The 17,893-nt window shown below is 46.4% G+C and overlaps 1 protein-coding gene across 10 annotated transcripts in view; it reads left to right on the top strand.

Moving 5' to 3' along the window:
• The window catches only part of erc1b (ELKS/RAB6-interacting/CAST family member 1b), a 171,741-nt gene that overhangs the window by 34,127 nt on the left and 119,721 nt on the right, over nucleotides 1-17,893 (top strand). For 5 of the 10 annotated variants that reach the window (XM_035527784.2, XM_035527783.2, XM_035527782.2 and 2 more), the window contains exons 4-10: nucleotides 1,356-1,430; nucleotides 1,557-1,712; nucleotides 2,147-2,230; nucleotides 4,806-4,973; nucleotides 5,854-6,021; nucleotides 12,857-12,994; nucleotides 16,676-16,816. In XM_035527784.2, the coding sequence (XP_035383677.1) occupies nucleotides 1,356-1,430; nucleotides 1,557-1,712; nucleotides 2,147-2,230; nucleotides 4,806-4,973; nucleotides 5,854-6,021; nucleotides 12,857-12,994; nucleotides 16,676-16,816 (930 nt within the window). The remainder of the gene's footprint in view (nucleotides 1-1,355; nucleotides 1,431-1,556; nucleotides 1,713-2,146; nucleotides 2,231-4,805; nucleotides 4,974-5,853; nucleotides 6,022-12,856; nucleotides 12,995-16,675; nucleotides 16,817-17,893) is intronic. The other 5 variants (XM_035527787.2, XM_035527786.2, XM_035527785.2 and 2 more) reach the window with 1 other exon arrangement.

The raw sequence follows: 17,893 nt of genomic DNA, 5'->3' as shown, positions 1-17,893 counted from the left end.
AAGGTTCTCCGTGACAGATCTGCTTGAAGCACGTTAATGTGCTGTCTCAGGCAGAAACGCCTCTGAATCATTGTGTCTTTGACAGGAAAGATGGAAAAGAGAGTTTTTAGTTTATTTGCGCTTCCTGTTGCGCAAGAAGTCTTCCTGTGCTTGCATTAAATCGGCTGTTGGGCTACATTTTTATTGTTTTTATTTTTTGTTCTGTTTTTTGGTTCTGCTTGCACAGTCTGGTGTTTATACTGGTCTGTTGCTCGTAAGGTTCTTTTGCTCAGATCTACTTATCGAGTTGTAAAATGTTAGAATACAGTTTCTTAATACTGTGCTTTTCTGATGCACCAAAAAGACTTGGTGACGTCCTTCTAAATGTGTCCATTCCCAGTTAGAGTCCGTGTCCTTGATGGATCGGATACCTTCCATGTTTCCCGTTTCTGAAGCGCAGCAGAAACATTGTTGCACGTCTCTCTCAAACGTATATGCAATATTTGTGCTTTTGTGAAATGACACAGATTTTATTAAGACAGTTAAGCTTTCTCATTTTACACCATTAAATGTTTGATTCATCTACTTTGAAGCCACTCGTATGTGAAATGTCTGTGATTGTTAAGGGCGATTTCCACATTTGAAGTGTAATTCTATGATCTATCTGGTTACAGGCCCATCAGTAACCAAACCTGTTCCACCAAAGCTCATTACTCTGGATCTCCTAATTATCTCATTTCAACATAACAAATAGTTGAAGAGAGATTTCGTTACAAACTCCACAAGTGCTCAGACAAAACGGGGCACGATGAGAATGTATACTGAAGTGTTTGCCCACGGGAGCTGTTGGTGGACCTTTCCCAGAGTCTTTCCCCCACTGCACTCAGTCTCATGTGCAGAAGCAGCATGTTAGTTGGCAAGTAACTGTATATGAGTGCATGCAACTGCAACACCATGTCCTCCACCATGTGGCGTTTGTATGTGCGCTGCAGTCACATGCGCGTTCTTTAAGGCAGTGTGCCACGCTCTCTTTCTGTTTGGAGGGAGCTGCGTCGGCTCTCTCTGTGAGATGCCCGGGTGCGTGTGTTCTCATCATAAGAGGCTCAGTGAAGCGCAGACGCTCGTCGTTAAAGGAGAAGCGTGAGCGAATCTCTGTTCAGACTCTGTTCCTGGCGGCTCCACGTCATCGGGCCGTTTTAAAAGCCGAGGGGCAAAGAGGGGGCTGATCAGAAGCTCGGTGTCATGTGGCGATGGGGGAAGGTGACGTGGACCTGCGACTGCTGGAGGCGTCTGCTGGAGTGAGGCGTCAGGTTGCCATGGTTGCCATGGTTGCCAGTAAAGGTCCTCATGGGTGTCGTCTGCTGCTTCCTCCTCAGGAGCTCCATCGACGCTATGAGGGGGCGCCGGAGTCTGCCAAAACCAAAGCCCTGCAGACAGTCATTGAGATGAAGGCAAGTGTGTGTGTGTGTGTGTGTGTGTGTGTGTGTGTGTGTGTGTTTGAGGAGTTCTTCACATAGGTGGGGAAGCCTGGAAACTTTTGCCATACCGTGATGATTACTCCCTCCCCTCCTGTGCAGGACTTTAAGATCAGCTCTCTAGAACGCAGCTTAAGGGATCTGGAGGAGGAGGTTCAGATGCTGAAGTCAAACGGAGCTCTGAGCACAGAAGAGAGGGAGGAGGAGATGAAGCAGATGGAGGTCTACCGCAGCCACTCCAAGTTCATGAAGAATAAGGTAAACACACGCTGACACCTAAAGGGTTACAGGCACAGCACTGCCTGCTGCAGTACGTGGTAACTTACGGAGGATTCTACACTCTGTTCTGGGTTTTTTTTTTTCGTTTCACTGCTAACAGTGTGCCCTAACCTGCATTTTCTTATTCTCATGCGATATGGCTCTGACTCATTTTTGTATGATGTAACAGTTTGCTTTTTTTCTTCTTTTATTCCTGTGCGACGTTAAATGAGATTTTTAACAAGCACCTTTTTTTTTTTTAACTGAAGAGTAGAAGACGTGAACGATGACCTCTTTCCTGCATGGCGAATGCTGATCGATCTGAATATGCTGGTCTCGTTAAGACTTGACCATGTGACCGGTGACCAGTGACTGGCTGCAAGCGTCAGGATTCTGTCTGTGGTTGTTGCTGTAACGGCGCCCTCTCCTGGCAGGTAGAGCATCTGAAGGAGGACCTGTCTCACAGTGAGGCCCAGGGCGCGGAGCTGAAAAAGAGGGCGGCCGAGTTGCAGCGGGAGGTCTGTGCAGCAAGACACCCAGAGAGCCGGGCTTAAACACAAGTCTCTTCTTTCCTCACCAGAGAGAGAACATGCAGAGTGACGCGCTATTAGTCCAGGAAACCCAGTAAACCCGTCAGGAACAGGGCCCATCAGGGCATCTGTACGTTCTCTTATTATACACACAGCAAGCGTCTAACTGCGTCCGTGTACTTCCAAACTGAATCATAGGGTCTTATTCCTAAACCGACAGTTGGTGTGAAGGCCAAGATCTTAGTACTTAAAGCATGATGATTCATCACCAGAGTGTTTGTTTCCGAAGCCAGATCAGCCTGATTTGTTAAGGCCTCTTTGACCCTGTAGAGACGAACAAAGTCTCCCTCTCTAATGAAGTCGTGGGAGGAGTAGAGGAGGACATAGGAACCCAGTATCAGCAGAGACGTGTGTGATCACAGGGCTCAGTGGGCGAAGGTGAGGCGTGGCAGGAAAGAGATTAGACATGGAGGAACGGAGCCGATTGAAAAATTCCACCTATGAGTCCCAGTGTCTTATCAGCACCTACCTTTGGCCGCAATAACAGGATCTGGCCGAGTGAAGTCAGCGGAACACTCTCCTCCTCCCTCTGATCAGGAAAGCAGGGTTGTCCGCTGCTGTGCAAAGACGTCGGGACACCACGCTTAGAATTCCCCAGCACTTGTTTGTTTTTAAAAGCTTTTTTTCCCCGTCTCTGCGTTGCCCTCTGTCATAACCCTTTTCTCAGCTTTCTTGTTCTGTAGTGCTGAATGTAGTAGACGTCAGAGAACTAATATTGCTCCAGACCTCAATAGCTTTCCTCTCTCCCCCTCCCTCCTGCTTCCACTTTGTGATAATCTAGTGCACTTTTCCTCCCCAGGATGACACTACAGGTAGAAGCATAGCTAGAGCCTCTGCTAACTTGCTGCTCTCCGCCATACATGTTGGTGTGATTCTGCTGTGTGTGTGTGTGTGTGTGTGTGTGTGTGTGTGTGTGTGTGAGAAACACTCGTCTTACATGTATTTCTTTCCTCCGTCAGCAGTTGATATGGAGTTGTTTGTGGGTCTGAGCAATGATGCATCCATTGGTGTTGGTCAGATGGGTGCTTTAGTGTGTTTTATTAGTGCAGTGCTTCGACACACATCAAGACAGTGGGTGCATGCTCTTGCCCACAGCTAGGCTTTTAGAACATCTCCTCAGCGTATGTGATGCGCTTCACTTGTGCTGGGTGTTTTGTTCTTCTGTTGGTAAGATTTACAAAGATTTCCTGCACATGGTGATGGTATGTCAGCCTGAACAGAGCTGATGAGAGATCTTTCAGGTTTCAACTGCTGAGTGACATGTCCAAGTATCTGATACAAGGCTAGGAAGCGTTTGAGGCAGATCAGAATGGACATTTAGCAGGTTTCAGGAAATTGAGTCACACTGCTTGTTGGGTATCTCAAAAGTTGGAAGTCGATTTATTGGAAGTGCAACAGTTATGTGTTTTATAGCGCAGTCTGTAAGTTACTGGACAGGCGCTATTGCTTTGCCTTTCCCTGTACTCCTGCATGTTGGTTTTCAGTAAGAAACGGGCATCTTGACGTTCAGGGGCGGCTCATCTAAAAGAACATGCACATCCAAACATCTCGAAGCATGTAAGAGATTGCAGCTTTTTTTCCTAATATGTAGTGCTTTTTTTGGGAAACTAATTTGATCATTTTCTTGATTCACTTTGTACAACTTCTTTTGTTGTTTGTAGTTTGGACATTGTATTTAGTGCCCAAGAGTGTTAACAGAAGGTTTGGAGTTGAATCTGGGTGTGGCTTCTGTATCTAGGCTCTGTGTGTATCTCGGCATGAGGACCAGGGTTGCGTCTGTGGCACTAAACTGAGCCGTCGTGAGGGTGAGAAAAATCGGAATAAATCAACCAGAGGTGTCGTTACAGGATGCGTGAAAATCCACGTTTAGCACCATTTATGAAGATGCAAGAATGACTTTAGCAAAAGAAGCATCAGAGCATGCAATATTGTGGTAGCGTACAACTGAAGAATACTTTTAGTCATGAGGGAAAACTGTTGAAGAACTCAGAAGGTTCAGGATACAGCCACAGGTGTGCCTAAAACACCCACAGAACAGATGAGGAAGACACAGGTGTGTCTATAGCACCTGTTGAGAACCAATAATATCTTGACTGAGTGCCCTGTGACCTGAACCACACTCAGCATTGCAGTGATTGAAGTCAAATCTGGATGCAAGAATCAGCAGCTGAAAGCAAGACCCAGAGCATCTCCAGGGCAGTTAGACCGCGTGTGGTGATGTGGGAGCAGGCTTCAGTACTTCAGTGAATGCAGCGCATTTGCAACCACTTATATGAACATGACACTTTTTCAGTGGAGCCAGACCAACAAGATTTGTTTACTGTCCATCTGAATTAAAAGGCTGCTCTGTTTGTGCATGTGTTTGTGCAATATAGAGTGAGAGACACCAGATTACATTTTAAATGTACTTTGTTTATTTGGAGGCAGAGAGAGAGGATCAGCTTTCTGCTGTTCTAGAACGTTCCTCACATGGCATGTCCTCACTCACTGTCGGTGTTCCCAGATTGACCAGGTGAAGCAGGACCTGTCCAGGAAGGACTCGGAGCTCCTGGGCTTGCAGACCAAACTTGAAACCCTCACCAATCAGTTCTCAGACAGCAAGCAGCACGTCGAGGTCCTCAAAGAGTCCTTGACTGCCAAAGAGCAACGGGCAGCCATCCTGCAGACAGAGGTACTGTCCCACCAGCACAGACAACACCCCAACACAGCACTGAACCCATTTACTGCAATGGTTATAAAACAACTGAAAGCTAGTCTCTTGATTTACTCATGAGGCATCTCTAAAGCCTTGTGATGTGATGAAGAAACCTCAGAATGCACATTTGTTGCGCATATGTTTGTGGCCTACATGAAGCCGTTGGCAGTGGTACAGCCAGGTGTTATTTGTTGAGCCACAAGGAGGCGCTGTTGCATTGAGCAATAATCTGATGCCCAACATATCTGATGGATATTTTAAGAATATTTAATAATATCTGACGCATATTATTCATGTCATGTTTCACCACTTGTAAGTCATTCAGTAAATACCTTAAGATGCTTTTGGGCTGAGTGAGTCTTTCTGACAGGAGTTTAGTGAAGCAGATTTTCTTTCCAGCCATTATAATGCAAAGCAAACTAAAATTTAATTCAAAATCAAAATATAATGAGGCTTATAAATATTTTCTTGTGGAAGATTAAAGCTGCCAGGATTCTGTAAAAAAGATGATGACGATTATTATTATTATTTATTATTATTATTTGGCTGAATTATTACTACTTTATTTGGCTGGCTTTCTTATTTTTAAAAGATTAAGAGAAACCTTTGTACATATTTTGTAGACAGCCCAGTTTTGTCAAAAGTAAATGTGCATTAAAAACTATTAATGTTTGTGTATTTTTGTCTGGGTTAGTGTTGCTTCAGTTGTTTGCTATATTTTAGCCCCAGGTGTCAATAATGGGGGTTGGGTGGAAGCTTTGGGATCAGATTGAATTAATAATTCAGTGAGTGTATATGTAAATTTTGGAGTGTATTTGTGTTTCACTGTTGTGTGTGCGGCGTGCGTGTCTCTCAGGTGGATGCCCTGCGCTTGCGTCTGGAGGAGAAGGAGGCCATGCTAAATAAGAAAGCGAAACAGATCCAGGAGATCTCGGAAGAGAAAGGAACCCTGAACGGCGAAATCCACGACCTCAAGGACATGCTGGATGTCAAGGAGCGAAAGGTCACTGTGCTTCAGAAAAAGGTATAGCACATTTATCATTTACATACACGATGTTTCTCTGTTCCACCTATAGATGGCAGTATTAGACCAGACTTCCTTTTATTGGCCTCTGGCTCAAAAGGAGACCAACAATATGCCTGTAAATTTATGATTTCTTAGCGTAAGGAAAGTTGTGTTTTTGATGGCGACGGGCTCCCCTTTTCTCAGAAATGACATGGTTTGCCTGACCCAAGACCTTAACTTGCTTTATAGGTTTGCTTTTAAGGTACATTAAAAAATGCCATAAAAATTAATAAATGAAAATATTTTTTAAAAACTGCCAAAAGGTGCAGTAACACTAGAGATGTCCAATCAGAATGTGCAGCTACACCTGTGCAGGTAGACGTCTGATTGTCAGCCAAGACCCTGGTGTGAAGGTGTGGAATGGAGTCTTGAGTTGGCCAGAGTGTGCTCACGATGCCCTGTACACACACATGTGCGTGCGCACACACACACACACTCTCTCTCTCTCTCTCTCTCTCTCTCTCTCTCTCTCTCTCTCTCTCTCTCTCTCTCTCTCTCTCTCTCTCTCTCTCTCTCTCCACACCTCCCTTGAGGAATAATCTGAAAAGTCCTGGGCAAAGATGGCGAGCTACGGCTCTTTGGCTGGGCAGAGAACACAGGTCTTGTGTGCACAGCATTCCGGCCCGATCAGCTTAATCGGTTATGCCTCCAGAAGGGCCCAGTCTTAATGGATACAAGCCCACCATGACATCACCTTCATTCGGGAACCATGAACCGTTCTGCTGCCGCTTCCCATGGAGATTCCAGCGACTGTCACTTAAGTCCTCTTTGATTCTCCTGATTTTCCCTCTGTTCTCTCTCTCTCTCTCTCTCTCTCTCTCTCTCTCTCTCTCTCTCTCTCTCTCTCTCTGTCTCTCTCTCTCTCTCTCTGTCTCTCTCTGTCTCTCTCTGTCTCTCTCTGTCTCTCTCTGTCTCTCTCTGTCTCTCTCTCTCTCTCTCTCTCTCTCTGTCTCTCTCTCTCTCTCTCTCTCTCTCTCTTCTCTCTCTGTCTCTCTCTCTCTCTCTCTCTCTCTCTCTCTCTCTCTCTCTCTCTCTCTCTCTCTGTCTCTCTCTCTCTCTGTCTCTCTCACTGTCTGTCTCTCTCTCTCTCTCTCTCTCTCTCTCTCTCTCTCTCTCTCTGTCTGTCTGTCACTCTCTCTCTCTCTCTCTCTCTCTCTCTCTCTCTCTGTCTGTCTGTCTGTCTGTCTGTCTGTGTCTCTCTCTCTCTCTCTCTCTCTGTCTGTCTGTCACTCTCTCTCTCTCTCTCTCTCTCTCTTTCTTTCCGCCCCTCCCCCTTGTCTTTTCTCTTTTCACAGCCAGAGTCTAAGAGCATCTCAGAGTTGTTCTGGCCAAAACGAGTACATACAGTTTCTTTTGAAACGGACCTGTGGCCCCCCAGCCGCAGAAAGAGAAACATTTTGTTTCCATTGTAGCTGCTCAGCCGCTGTGCAGCATCCTAGAGCCCCTCCTAATGGCCATCACACACTGAAACGGTGCTACGGAGGTGCGCACGCACTCCTACGGAGAGGCTACCCACCGAATACATGGCATTGCACAGGTCAGATTGAGCCGTGCACATGCAGGATTTCAGGGAGAGAGGGAGAGTAAATCACAGCAGTCAGGATCCTTCCTCAATTTCTGAATAAGCTCTCACCTTGTATGCAAAAATCTTTTGGGTTTATTCATGTATGCTTAAATATGCAGTATGGCTTTGTATTTGTGTAAGGCGGTGTGTCCTGTAATGTATGGGAGATGAAGACCCTTCTTGACTTTTATTGCTTGGCCATTGTGTTCCTGGTACCTTCTCTGTGTATTTGGGCTGCGTCCTGTTCTCTTAGTGTCTTCTCTTTGTCTCTGGGCTGCGTCCTGTTCTCCTGGTGTCTTCTCTGTGTCTCTGGGCTGCGTCCTGTTCTCTTAGTGCCTTCTCTGTGTCTCTGGGCTGCGTCCTGTTCTCCTGTTGTCTTCTCTGTGTCTCTGGGCTGCGTCCTGTTCTCTTAGTGCCTTCTCTGTGTCTCTGGGCTGCGTCCTGTTCTCCTGGTGTCTTCTCTGTGTCTCTGGGCTGCGTCCTGTTCTCTTAGTGCCTTCTCTGTGTCTTTGGGCTGCGTCCTGTTCTCTTAGTGCCTTCTCTGTGTCTCTGGGCTGCGTCCTGTTCTCCTGGTGCCTTCTCTGTGTCTCTGGGCTGCGTCCTGTTCTCCTGGTGCCTTCTCTGTGTCTCTGGGCTGCGTCCTGTTCTCCTGGTGCCTTCTCTGTGTCTCTGGGTCTGAGTTTCCTCTGCAGGCCACAGCAGGGTCATTGCTTTCTCAGTGGTAGCATTTGCCTTCCTGTCCTGTCTCCAACCTCCCAGCCTTTACTTCAGAAATATGACCCTGCCTTGTTTAGGTTCCGTGTTTATTATTTAATCAAAAACGTACCTTTTTACAATCTTAAAAAAATAATTTTATTTGGCTTCATGAAGGGTTGATAAGGTGGCAGAGAAAGTCAGTTGAGTCTGGGCCAGGCTAAACATTGGGAACAGTGGTTTGGACGGCTGTTCTCTGGTAAAGTTCACAGCAGGACACGGCGAGGAAAATAGCATTTGTTTGTGTGGGAAGAGGAAAAATTACAGGACACAGTTTAGCAGGACTCACTCAAGTATGTAAACTGAAGTGGGTCGCCTGACACTGAGCAGGCTACCTTCGGAGTTTGTGCGAGAAAGGGAAGTTTTAAGGGGCGCATGGGCCGCGTTGCTGAGGGGCTGTCCTGCAGCTGTGAGTGTAGGCCTGGGATGTGAGCTGTGGAAGTGCCTCTGTGAGCGCACACGGGTTCAGGAACTACAACCGACACGACCAAAACGAAAAGCTCTTGTAGCTGCTGTGTAGCTATAAGCATTTTCTGTGTAGAAAATGCTGTGTAGCTGCAGTTTTTATTTCTTGAAAGTTGGCCAAGGCTTAGAAAAAGCTGGACGATATGTCTAGTATTTTTTTCATAGAGAGTGACATGAAAAAAGAGTGACAGACAGACAGAGAGAGAGAGAGAGACACAGTGAAGGAAAGTATAGATGATTAATAGGAGGGTGAATTAAATTAATGATGACCTCACCATGTCAGATAGGGTGTTTGAAATCTTTAACTGTCAGAGAGCGAGGAAGTGATGGACTAGGAGACCTTTATTTTACCGAGTAGAAGAATTGCACGTGCACTTATGTGCGTGTGCACGGTGCGTGCGGAGTCATGCTGTGAACACAGACAGGCTTGCAGGATGTCACTCACCTGTCTGCTTTCTCCCGCTCAGGTGTCGGCTGCCTCTCGCTCATTTGCATCTCCGAGTCTTCCCCCTCTTCCTTAACAGGCACCGAAAAACACACTTTGATACAAATAGACAAATATGTGTACAGACGCCAGCTCCACAGCCATGCTGCTTTTGGTGCGCGTTTTTGTTCGTGCTAGGTTTTTTTTGCAGAGGAACCTACCTACAAAACAAGGTCTCTCTCCTGCCTTTCCTCCACCCAGAGGATTTGAAGTGTTTGATTCTGTTTCCATATTGCATACAGTTCTGATGCAACGCACTGTAAATGCACAGTTCTCTCTCTCTCTCTCTCTCTCTCTCTCTCTCTCTCTCTCTCTCTCTCTCTCTCTCTCTCTCTCGCTCTCTCTCTCTCTCTCTCTCTGTGTCTCTCTCTCCCTCCCTCCCTCCCTCCCTGTCTGTCTGTCTCTGTCTGTCTGTGTGTGTGTTTGTGTGGGTCCGTGTGTGTTATTTAGTTGCGTTGGTTGCCCGAGAGCACACCATGCTGACAAGCAGTAGATCACTAAGTGAAACAAAACACTCTTTAATAATTCAGACACCCCCTCACTCTCCCCCCTTTTCTCTGTCCTGTCCTCTCCTGCTCACTCTCTCTCCCTCTCTCTCTCCCTCTGCCACTCTCAAAACCAGAAGTTGGGACTTTTCATTTTCATATGCAGTTACATGGTCATTTGATCCAAACTTAATCTGCCCTTGAGTCTGAGGTAAACAGTGTCTGTCTGTCTCTCTCTCTGGGTTTCCTGTCTTACCCACATCCCTGTCTGAAAGCAGTTGTCATTTGGCCCTTCCAGTGCCCTAATCTGTCTCTTAGGTTCTGTTGTTCTCGCCTTCATAACTTTTTATTTCATTTGGCTGAATTTTGCTGGCTGATCATTTAACCTAATGCATAATACAAGTTGCCATTTGACTCTATACACACATGGTGTGGACTGAGTGAAATAATTATGCGTGTTGTATTTCGTGACCCAGCTGTGCAGGTTAACTGGAGATTCTATTATGAACGAGGTTAACAGAGAGAAGAGGACATGCAGTTAATCAGACTCGTACCATACCCACTAGGCAAGACATCAAAGGGAAAAACTTTCCAAGACTATAAAGTGCATGTGTGTGCGAGTGTTCGTGCGTGCGTATATTTACAGAGGAAGACAGCTAAGTGGTGTGTCCTGTGACAGACAGGTGGAGCTGTCAGTTAATCTGTCAGTCGTGTGGCTGATTAATGAGAGTCTGGAAATGTTTTTGCATGCTTATCACTGTCTCATTCTCTCTCTATCACCTGCGCGCGTGCACACACACGCATATACACACACATACACACACACACACACACACACACAGTACACACAGTTTTGATGTCCTATTGTGCGTTATATAGATTACGATTTGTTTGTATAGTCCTGAGAGCGCCATGTCAGTTTCACACTCACATTCATCTTCCCAGCAAGGTGACTTTGCATCAGGAGGGGATGTGAAGGCATGTCCAGACCAAACTCTCCGACTACCAGCTGACACTGTGGGCCTCCGTGGGCCTGCTAACACTCATTCTCATCCTCGCATTTAAAACACCTACTCGACTAGTTAAGTGACTGAACCCCAGACATGTGTCCAAACGTGTCTGAAATGACTTAAAACGCTAAACGTTGCTTGTGGGTGGGGACACACATCTGTAGTTCTTTGAAATCAGGGTAAGTTCGTTATTGAGTTGTTTTTTTTTCTTTTTCACCCTCTCCCTACGTTTTCCAATTTCATCTGTTGCTTTCTTTGAACCCCTTTTGCCAAAACACTCATCCTTTTAATTACACTCATAAGTTGACACGTTATCTCTCTCTCTCTCTCTGTGATCACCCTGGGTAGCGTAATTAGTGCACTGCTGCTGATGTTCTTTCTGGGCCCTTTTAAAGCCCAAAAAGCCTGGCTGCTGTTTTTAAACCATTACGGATGGCATTATCCGGAGACGGCTCTGACCCCAAACGGGGCGGCAGACATGGTGAGGGGGTGGCTGAGTAGGGGAGGACCCACTGCCACTGACGAAGGTGGTGATGATGATGATGATGATGATGATTATTCCCGAGGCCACGTGTCCTCCACACACTTCTCACTGCCACTGACGAAGGTGGTGATGATGATGATGATGATGATGATGATTATTCCCGAGGCCACGTGTCCTCCACACACTTCTCACTGCCACTGACGAAGGTGGTGATGATGATGATGATGATGATGATTATTCCCGAGGCCACGTGTCCTCCACACACTTCTCACTGCCACTGACGAAGGTGGTGATGATGATGATGATGGTTATTCCCGAGGCCACGTGTCCTCCACACACTTCTCACTGCCACTGACGAAGGTGGTGATGATGATGATGGTTATTCCCGAGGCCACGTGTCCTCCACACACTTCTCACTGCCACTGACGAAGGTGGTGATGATGATGATGATGATGATGATTATTCCCGAGGCCACGTGTCCTCCACACACTTCTCACTGCCACTGACGAAGGTGGTGATGATGATGATGATGGTTATTCCCGAGGCCACGTGTCCTCCACACACTTCTCACTGCCACTGTTCCCTCGTTTTTCCTCATTACCGTGTTAATTTAGTCCTATTTAGTGACTTTACCTACTCTGTTATTGGCTGGCTTTCTGCAGCGCCGTAGCCATGGCAACTGACCCATCATTAGTGGAATCTCGTGTTCTCGTTGGAAACGAATGAGAGGGAGTCGTGCTCATTGGCATATTTACTGTGCTTTTTGTTCTCCGAATCCCGATGGCCTTTTACGTCCTTCCATCGGGCGGACGGACAGAAATGCACGGGCAGTTTACTGACGAGATTTGTGGGGCTTTATTGATGGTGGCGTATTTTTCAAAGTGATTGGGAGTGGGTGGAAAAAAAAAAAAATCAGGAATAGCAACTATTTATCAAATCCGTCAGTGTTTAATTGAATGTGAAATGAGGGACAGGAACAGTCGGTCTTTTCATTGAGCTGTCGCGGGATGACGAATGGAACAGCGGTGTGAAATGCCCATCTCTCTTGTCACTTCCCAGCCTCTGCCCTGTTCTGGCTTCACAGCAGCCGAGTTTTATGGGGAAAATTAGCTTGGAATGTGCCTCTAATGAGGTCATTATTTTGAGTCCAAAAAAGATAACTTAATTTCTTTCCTCTGCTCATAGTAAATGTTTATGAAATGTGGTAATCAATGGTGCTTAAATTAAATTATGATGGGTAAGAGTTTTAGTTAACCATTTGTGTCTGGTAACTGCATTTGAAATGGCATATGGATGCATATGTAACTGTATCTTAACCTCAATGTTGTCATTACATATATGCAGGGGACATGTGCTTTATTTCTTCTCAATGCATATATGTTCTAACTCTCATACTGTCTCTCTCTCTCTCTCTCTCTCTCTGTGTGTGTCTGCATGCATCTCTCTCTCTCTCTCTCTCTCTCTCTCTCTCTCTCTCTCTCTCTCTGTCTGTCTGCACGTATCTCTCTTTTTCTATCTCTCTCTCTCTCGACATGTGTGTCTCTGCAGATTGAGAACCTGCAGGAGCAGTTGAAAGATAAGGAGAAACAGCTGAGCAGTTTGAAGGAGCGGGTCAAATCCCTGCAGGCTGACACCTCCAACACGGACACAGCTCTCACTACCCTGGAGGAGGCTCTGGCTGAGAAGGTGTGTAAGAAAAAAACCACCACACACCCAGAGTGAGAGAGATGCACAGATGCTTCCTGTAGATGTTCGGAGTCATGATTCTGTCTTTGTTTTTCCTTTTCCCTAAAATCTAAATAAGGACTGTAAACACTGGGACTTTGGTCTTGTTCTGTCTGCATAAGTGTAACTGTGTCACTCCCCTTCACATGATCCTCTGTGTTCAGCTGCCATATTTGTTCAGAATTCAGATTTTAAAAAACAAACACATACGACAAGGCATCAGCTCCCATTGTTTTGCTGTGGAGGGAACTAGTAGCCACTAAAATGACAGTCAAATCATAGTTTGTTTGTTTGTTTGTTTGTGTGTGTGCATAGTTCATGTTTTAATCTCTATGATTATACCACAGTGAAGTGTCTACTTGTTTTCTGTTTATTTTATTTCTCTAAAGCCTTATGTTTTACTTTAAATAATGATTTTTCGAAATCACCGACTGTAAGGAAAAGTTATACAGCAGTAAAGTGCGTGCATGTATACATGTGCGTGCACTTGTGTGCGTACGTGTGTGTGTGTGTGCATGAGAAAAAATAGAAAAGCCAAGATTACTCTGTCAAGGATTACTGTCACACTACTCCATAGCAGGACTCAGCCCTGCTTCAACTCTCTGTACAGTGACAGAGTCAAGAGTCCGATTCCATTCTCACCGTCTCCTGTGTCAACAGCGTTGTCCAGGGGTTCGTGTTTACGTTTTGTGTGTGTGTGTGTGTGTGTGTGTGTGTGCATGCATCTGTTTGCACACACTTCACTGAGTGCATATTTTTTGTGTGTGTGTGTGTGTGTGTGTGTGTGTGTGTGTGTGTGTGTGTGTGTGTGTGTGTGTGTGTGTGTGTCCCCAATCCCCATAATGTGCTCCCAGCCTCCACTACTGGGCTTCAACCTCTTCAGCCTTGCTTCTCTTTTACTGCTCCATGTAGTCAGTGCAGCTGCACAGTGGCACATAAACATACATAAGCGAGGCCTGGTTCCACACTGTCTGGAATCTCACTGCATGGCCAGAGATCCTCGTCTAAATCTTGTCATGAGAGTTTCACTGTGCCATTGAATACTGTAGCCATTTGTTGTAATGGTCCCCATAATTTCTCTCTGGGAATAAAGTCTTTTGTTTCCCAGAGAAGGTCCTGTAGCGTGTAGTGTCAGCCATCTAGTAGATGATGCCTCAAGCTGAAGACAAGAAGTTGCTTGACGGTAGACACTAGGCTGTCCATAGGTTGCTGACTACTAAGCACGGATACCTGCTATTACTTACTGATACGCACTGATGCCCGCTACCACCCACTGATGTACCCACTGATATCTGCTACCACCCACTGATGTACCCACTGATATCTGCTACCACCCACTGATGCACCCACTGATATCTGCTACCACCCAATGATGCACCCACTGATATCTGTTACTACCCACTGATGTACCCACTGATATCTGCTACCACCCAATGATGCACCCACTGATATCTGTTACTACCCACTGATGTACCCACTGATATCTGCTACTACCCAATGATGCACCCACTGATATCTGCTACTACCCAATGATGCACCCACTGATATCTGCTACTACCCAATGATGCACCCACTGATATCTGTTACTACCCACTGATGTACCCACTGATATCTGCTACTACCCACTGATATCTGCTACTACCCACTGATGCCCATTAATATCCACTGATACTCGTAGAGTACTGGCAACATGTGATTGGTATAGTGAGTAACACTATACAAAACACAGTTTTACCTCTGCTTTGGGGGATTGACATTCAGTCCCCAGTCTGGGCAAGTTTTCTGTGCTATACCAGCTATAGTCCTTGGGCAGGACTCCCAGCAGTGCACTCGTCTGCCTCTGTAACGTGATAGAAAACTGTAAGTTGCTCTGTACAAGAGTATCTGCCAAATGCGTAAAGTGTAATTAATACTGATTAATACAAATAAGTTCTAACCACTCCGGTTATTAGAATTGCATTAAGTATCTGAGGTCTGGCCTATGAGCTGGTTGTCTGGCTCTTACCTCTGTCCTGGCACTCCGAGCTTCCAGTCTCGTCTTCCTCACCTACCCAAGTGGAAACTGAGTTTGTCACGCATCTACTTGGACAGACTATGCCGCCTTCTGCTTTTGACCTACTACTTTGGACCGACCCCACTGCAGCTAGGCTGTTCACAAGCAAACCTCTTTTTTGGGTTATACACGACATACACTCTTACACACCTCTAAATGCTTAAATGCTTACTCTGATGCTCTTCACAGTCTCGGATTTAGTCTCGGGCATTCTTGCCATCGTGCCATCCCTTACACATGTAGTCATTTACAGACTGGATCACACCCTGCTTATATCCACAAACATCTGTCCTTTCGTACGCTCCAGACAAAGACCAACACACTCGTTAACCCTGGGTCCATCTCCCAGACAAACACGCACCCCACCCCATCATCTCTCACACACACACACACACACACACACACACGTCCGTAGTCCTCTGTATTAAAAGTGCAGTCTGGATCCAGGCTGGCACAGAGAGGAGCAGTCATGCTTAATGTCACAGTGCAGCACAGAACAGCTGGGCCAGGACCGGCAGCCCTGGGAGAGTGAAATACACCCTTCACGACGAGAAAAACAGAGCGGGCCGTGAAAAAGCGCCGTGTTATTAATGTCCAGTTCGACCGCTCCCTGTGTGAGTTTTGGCCGGCCGGGGTGTGAAAGTGCCGGGGAAGGACGCGCTCCGCGATTCCAGTGGCTTTCACAGGCCATAGACAGCAAACAGAAGCCCATGCCAGCAAATTCCCGCTTCAGACCTCTTACTGTTTCAACATTATTACATTCACTTTTTCCCCTCTTTCTCTCTCTCTCTCTCTCTCTCTCTCTCTCTCTCTCTCTCTCTCTCTCTCTCTCTCTCTCTCTCCCCCTCCACACACACACACTTCATAATAGAGGTGCTCTTCAGTGGTATGCTATTAGTGTGTGTATATAGTATGGTGGTCTTTCACCCTTGAGCGGCTCTGCTGGACTTTACAGAGTCGGATCTGACTCATTTGTATTACACTGAGTTCACTCTGCTTTCCGAAAACACTGTGTTGCGGCTTGCTTGTGCTGCTTAGCCAGAGTTGACACACGTGTGAAATTAATGAATCGTGCCCACCACCCCCCACCCTTTGCACATGCGCATACACACGTGTGCGCGCACACACACACACACACACACACACACACACACACACACACAGTATGGGAGTATTAACTGGCCAAACATGGTCAACCAACTCTTCTTTTTTGTGAATGTTGATTGTTGGGTTACAGTGGTGTTTTTTATTCCTTGAATTTCACTGGTGTGGTATCCGTCTCAGAATGTACATTTTATGATTTGTGACAACTTTTCGAAATGTAAAATCTACACTGTATGCTTTCATTTTGTTGAATTAAACTCCCTTTCCAGTACAAACATGATAATGCATAAAAAAATACCTTTACTGTCTGCTGTTTTCTGTTTAATTGTGAAATGACAAAGTAGATTTAAAAAATACTGAGCTGAACTTTGGCGTCATTCCCTGACTTGTAGAAATCTGAGAATCAGAAGTCTTCCCACAGCCTCTGCTCGGCCGGCTGCTTTAACATGCAGGTTTTGTTTGCTGTTTGTGTGTGTTATGAGCAGGAACGCATTATCGAACGCCTGAAGGAGCAGCGGGCCCGGGATGAGCGGGAACAGAGCGAAGAACTGGACAGTAACAGGAAGCAGCTGAAGGAGCTGAAAGAGAAAATCACCTCACTGCAGGGGGATCTGTCTGACCGTGAGGTGAGACATGCGCGCGCACGCACGTACGCATGCACGCATGCTCAATCTCTCACCGGTCACGGTGATTAAATGTATACGTCTCTCTGGCCAACCACATCAGACAGTGCTTAAACGTTTAACTGTCTCTCACGATTGTCTGACCAAACACTGGCTGGCTGAACCGTCTAGAAACTGTTTTGTGCCTCATCTTTTCTGACAGGCTGTTTGTCTGATAGACAGGTGTGGGTGTTCATTGACTGACGAACAGCTCAGCACTAGCAAAGTCTCCTCAGATGTAGAAAAAGCCAGCAGGTGCACATAAGAAGCAGGCGGCGCAGAGGACCAGACATAATCTCTCCTGTGTACTGGTTAAAGCTGGGGTTGATTTGCCGAGACAGCGTTCCCAGATTGGGCTTAAAGGGCAGACACCACTCTGTGAGTGCTATTAGTGAGCGAGCACCCACTGCTACCGATGCGTACAGACTCCGCCCCCACAGCCGTCTGGCCCGCCCCCAAGGAGCTGAAGAGTGATGAAAACCGACAGCCTGGACCTGAAACACTGTCAGTTGTCTGTGTGTCTCTGCGCGTGTGTGTGTGTGTGTGTGTGTGTCTTTCTGTGTGTGAGAGAGCGCGAGAGAGACAGGAAGATAAATGGCAGTTTCTGCACGTGAGAGGACTTACCCCTCCTCCAAGCCCTGATGCTCATTTCTCTTTCTGTCTTCGGTTCCACTGTGTCGTTTGCTTGAGCTTTCTCATTCTTTCTCATTCTTTCCGCTGTTTCTTTTGCTTCTGACTATCCCCCCCCCCCCCAGAAAGTATATATACAAACAACCCCTTTTGGTCAACAGACTCGCACACACGTGCTCCTGCACAGTCAGACATACAGATCCTGTGTTTACCAGAACTATTCTTTTGTGGGTGGTTTATTATTCATGTTATTCTTGTGCTCTGTGATCTCCACATTCCTCTCCGCTGTCTGCGCAAGAGCAGCGGCAGCAGCAGCAGCACACCAAAACCACTTCCCCACGTTGCCTCCTGTCTCCTCTCCCTCCTACCATCAGCACCCTCGCCCACCGTCCTGGCCACTAACGCGTCCCT

The sequence above is a fragment of the Electrophorus electricus genome, chromosome 11, assembly GCF_041902795.1.
Source record: "Electrophorus electricus isolate QZ-2024a chromosome 11, ASM4190279v1, whole genome shotgun sequence".
In the NCBI taxonomy this organism is placed as follows: Eukaryota; Metazoa; Chordata; class Actinopteri; order Gymnotiformes; family Gymnotidae; genus Electrophorus; species Electrophorus electricus.
The sequence above is the reverse complement of the archived record's forward strand: the minus strand, read 5'-3'. Positions and strand labels throughout refer to the sequence as shown.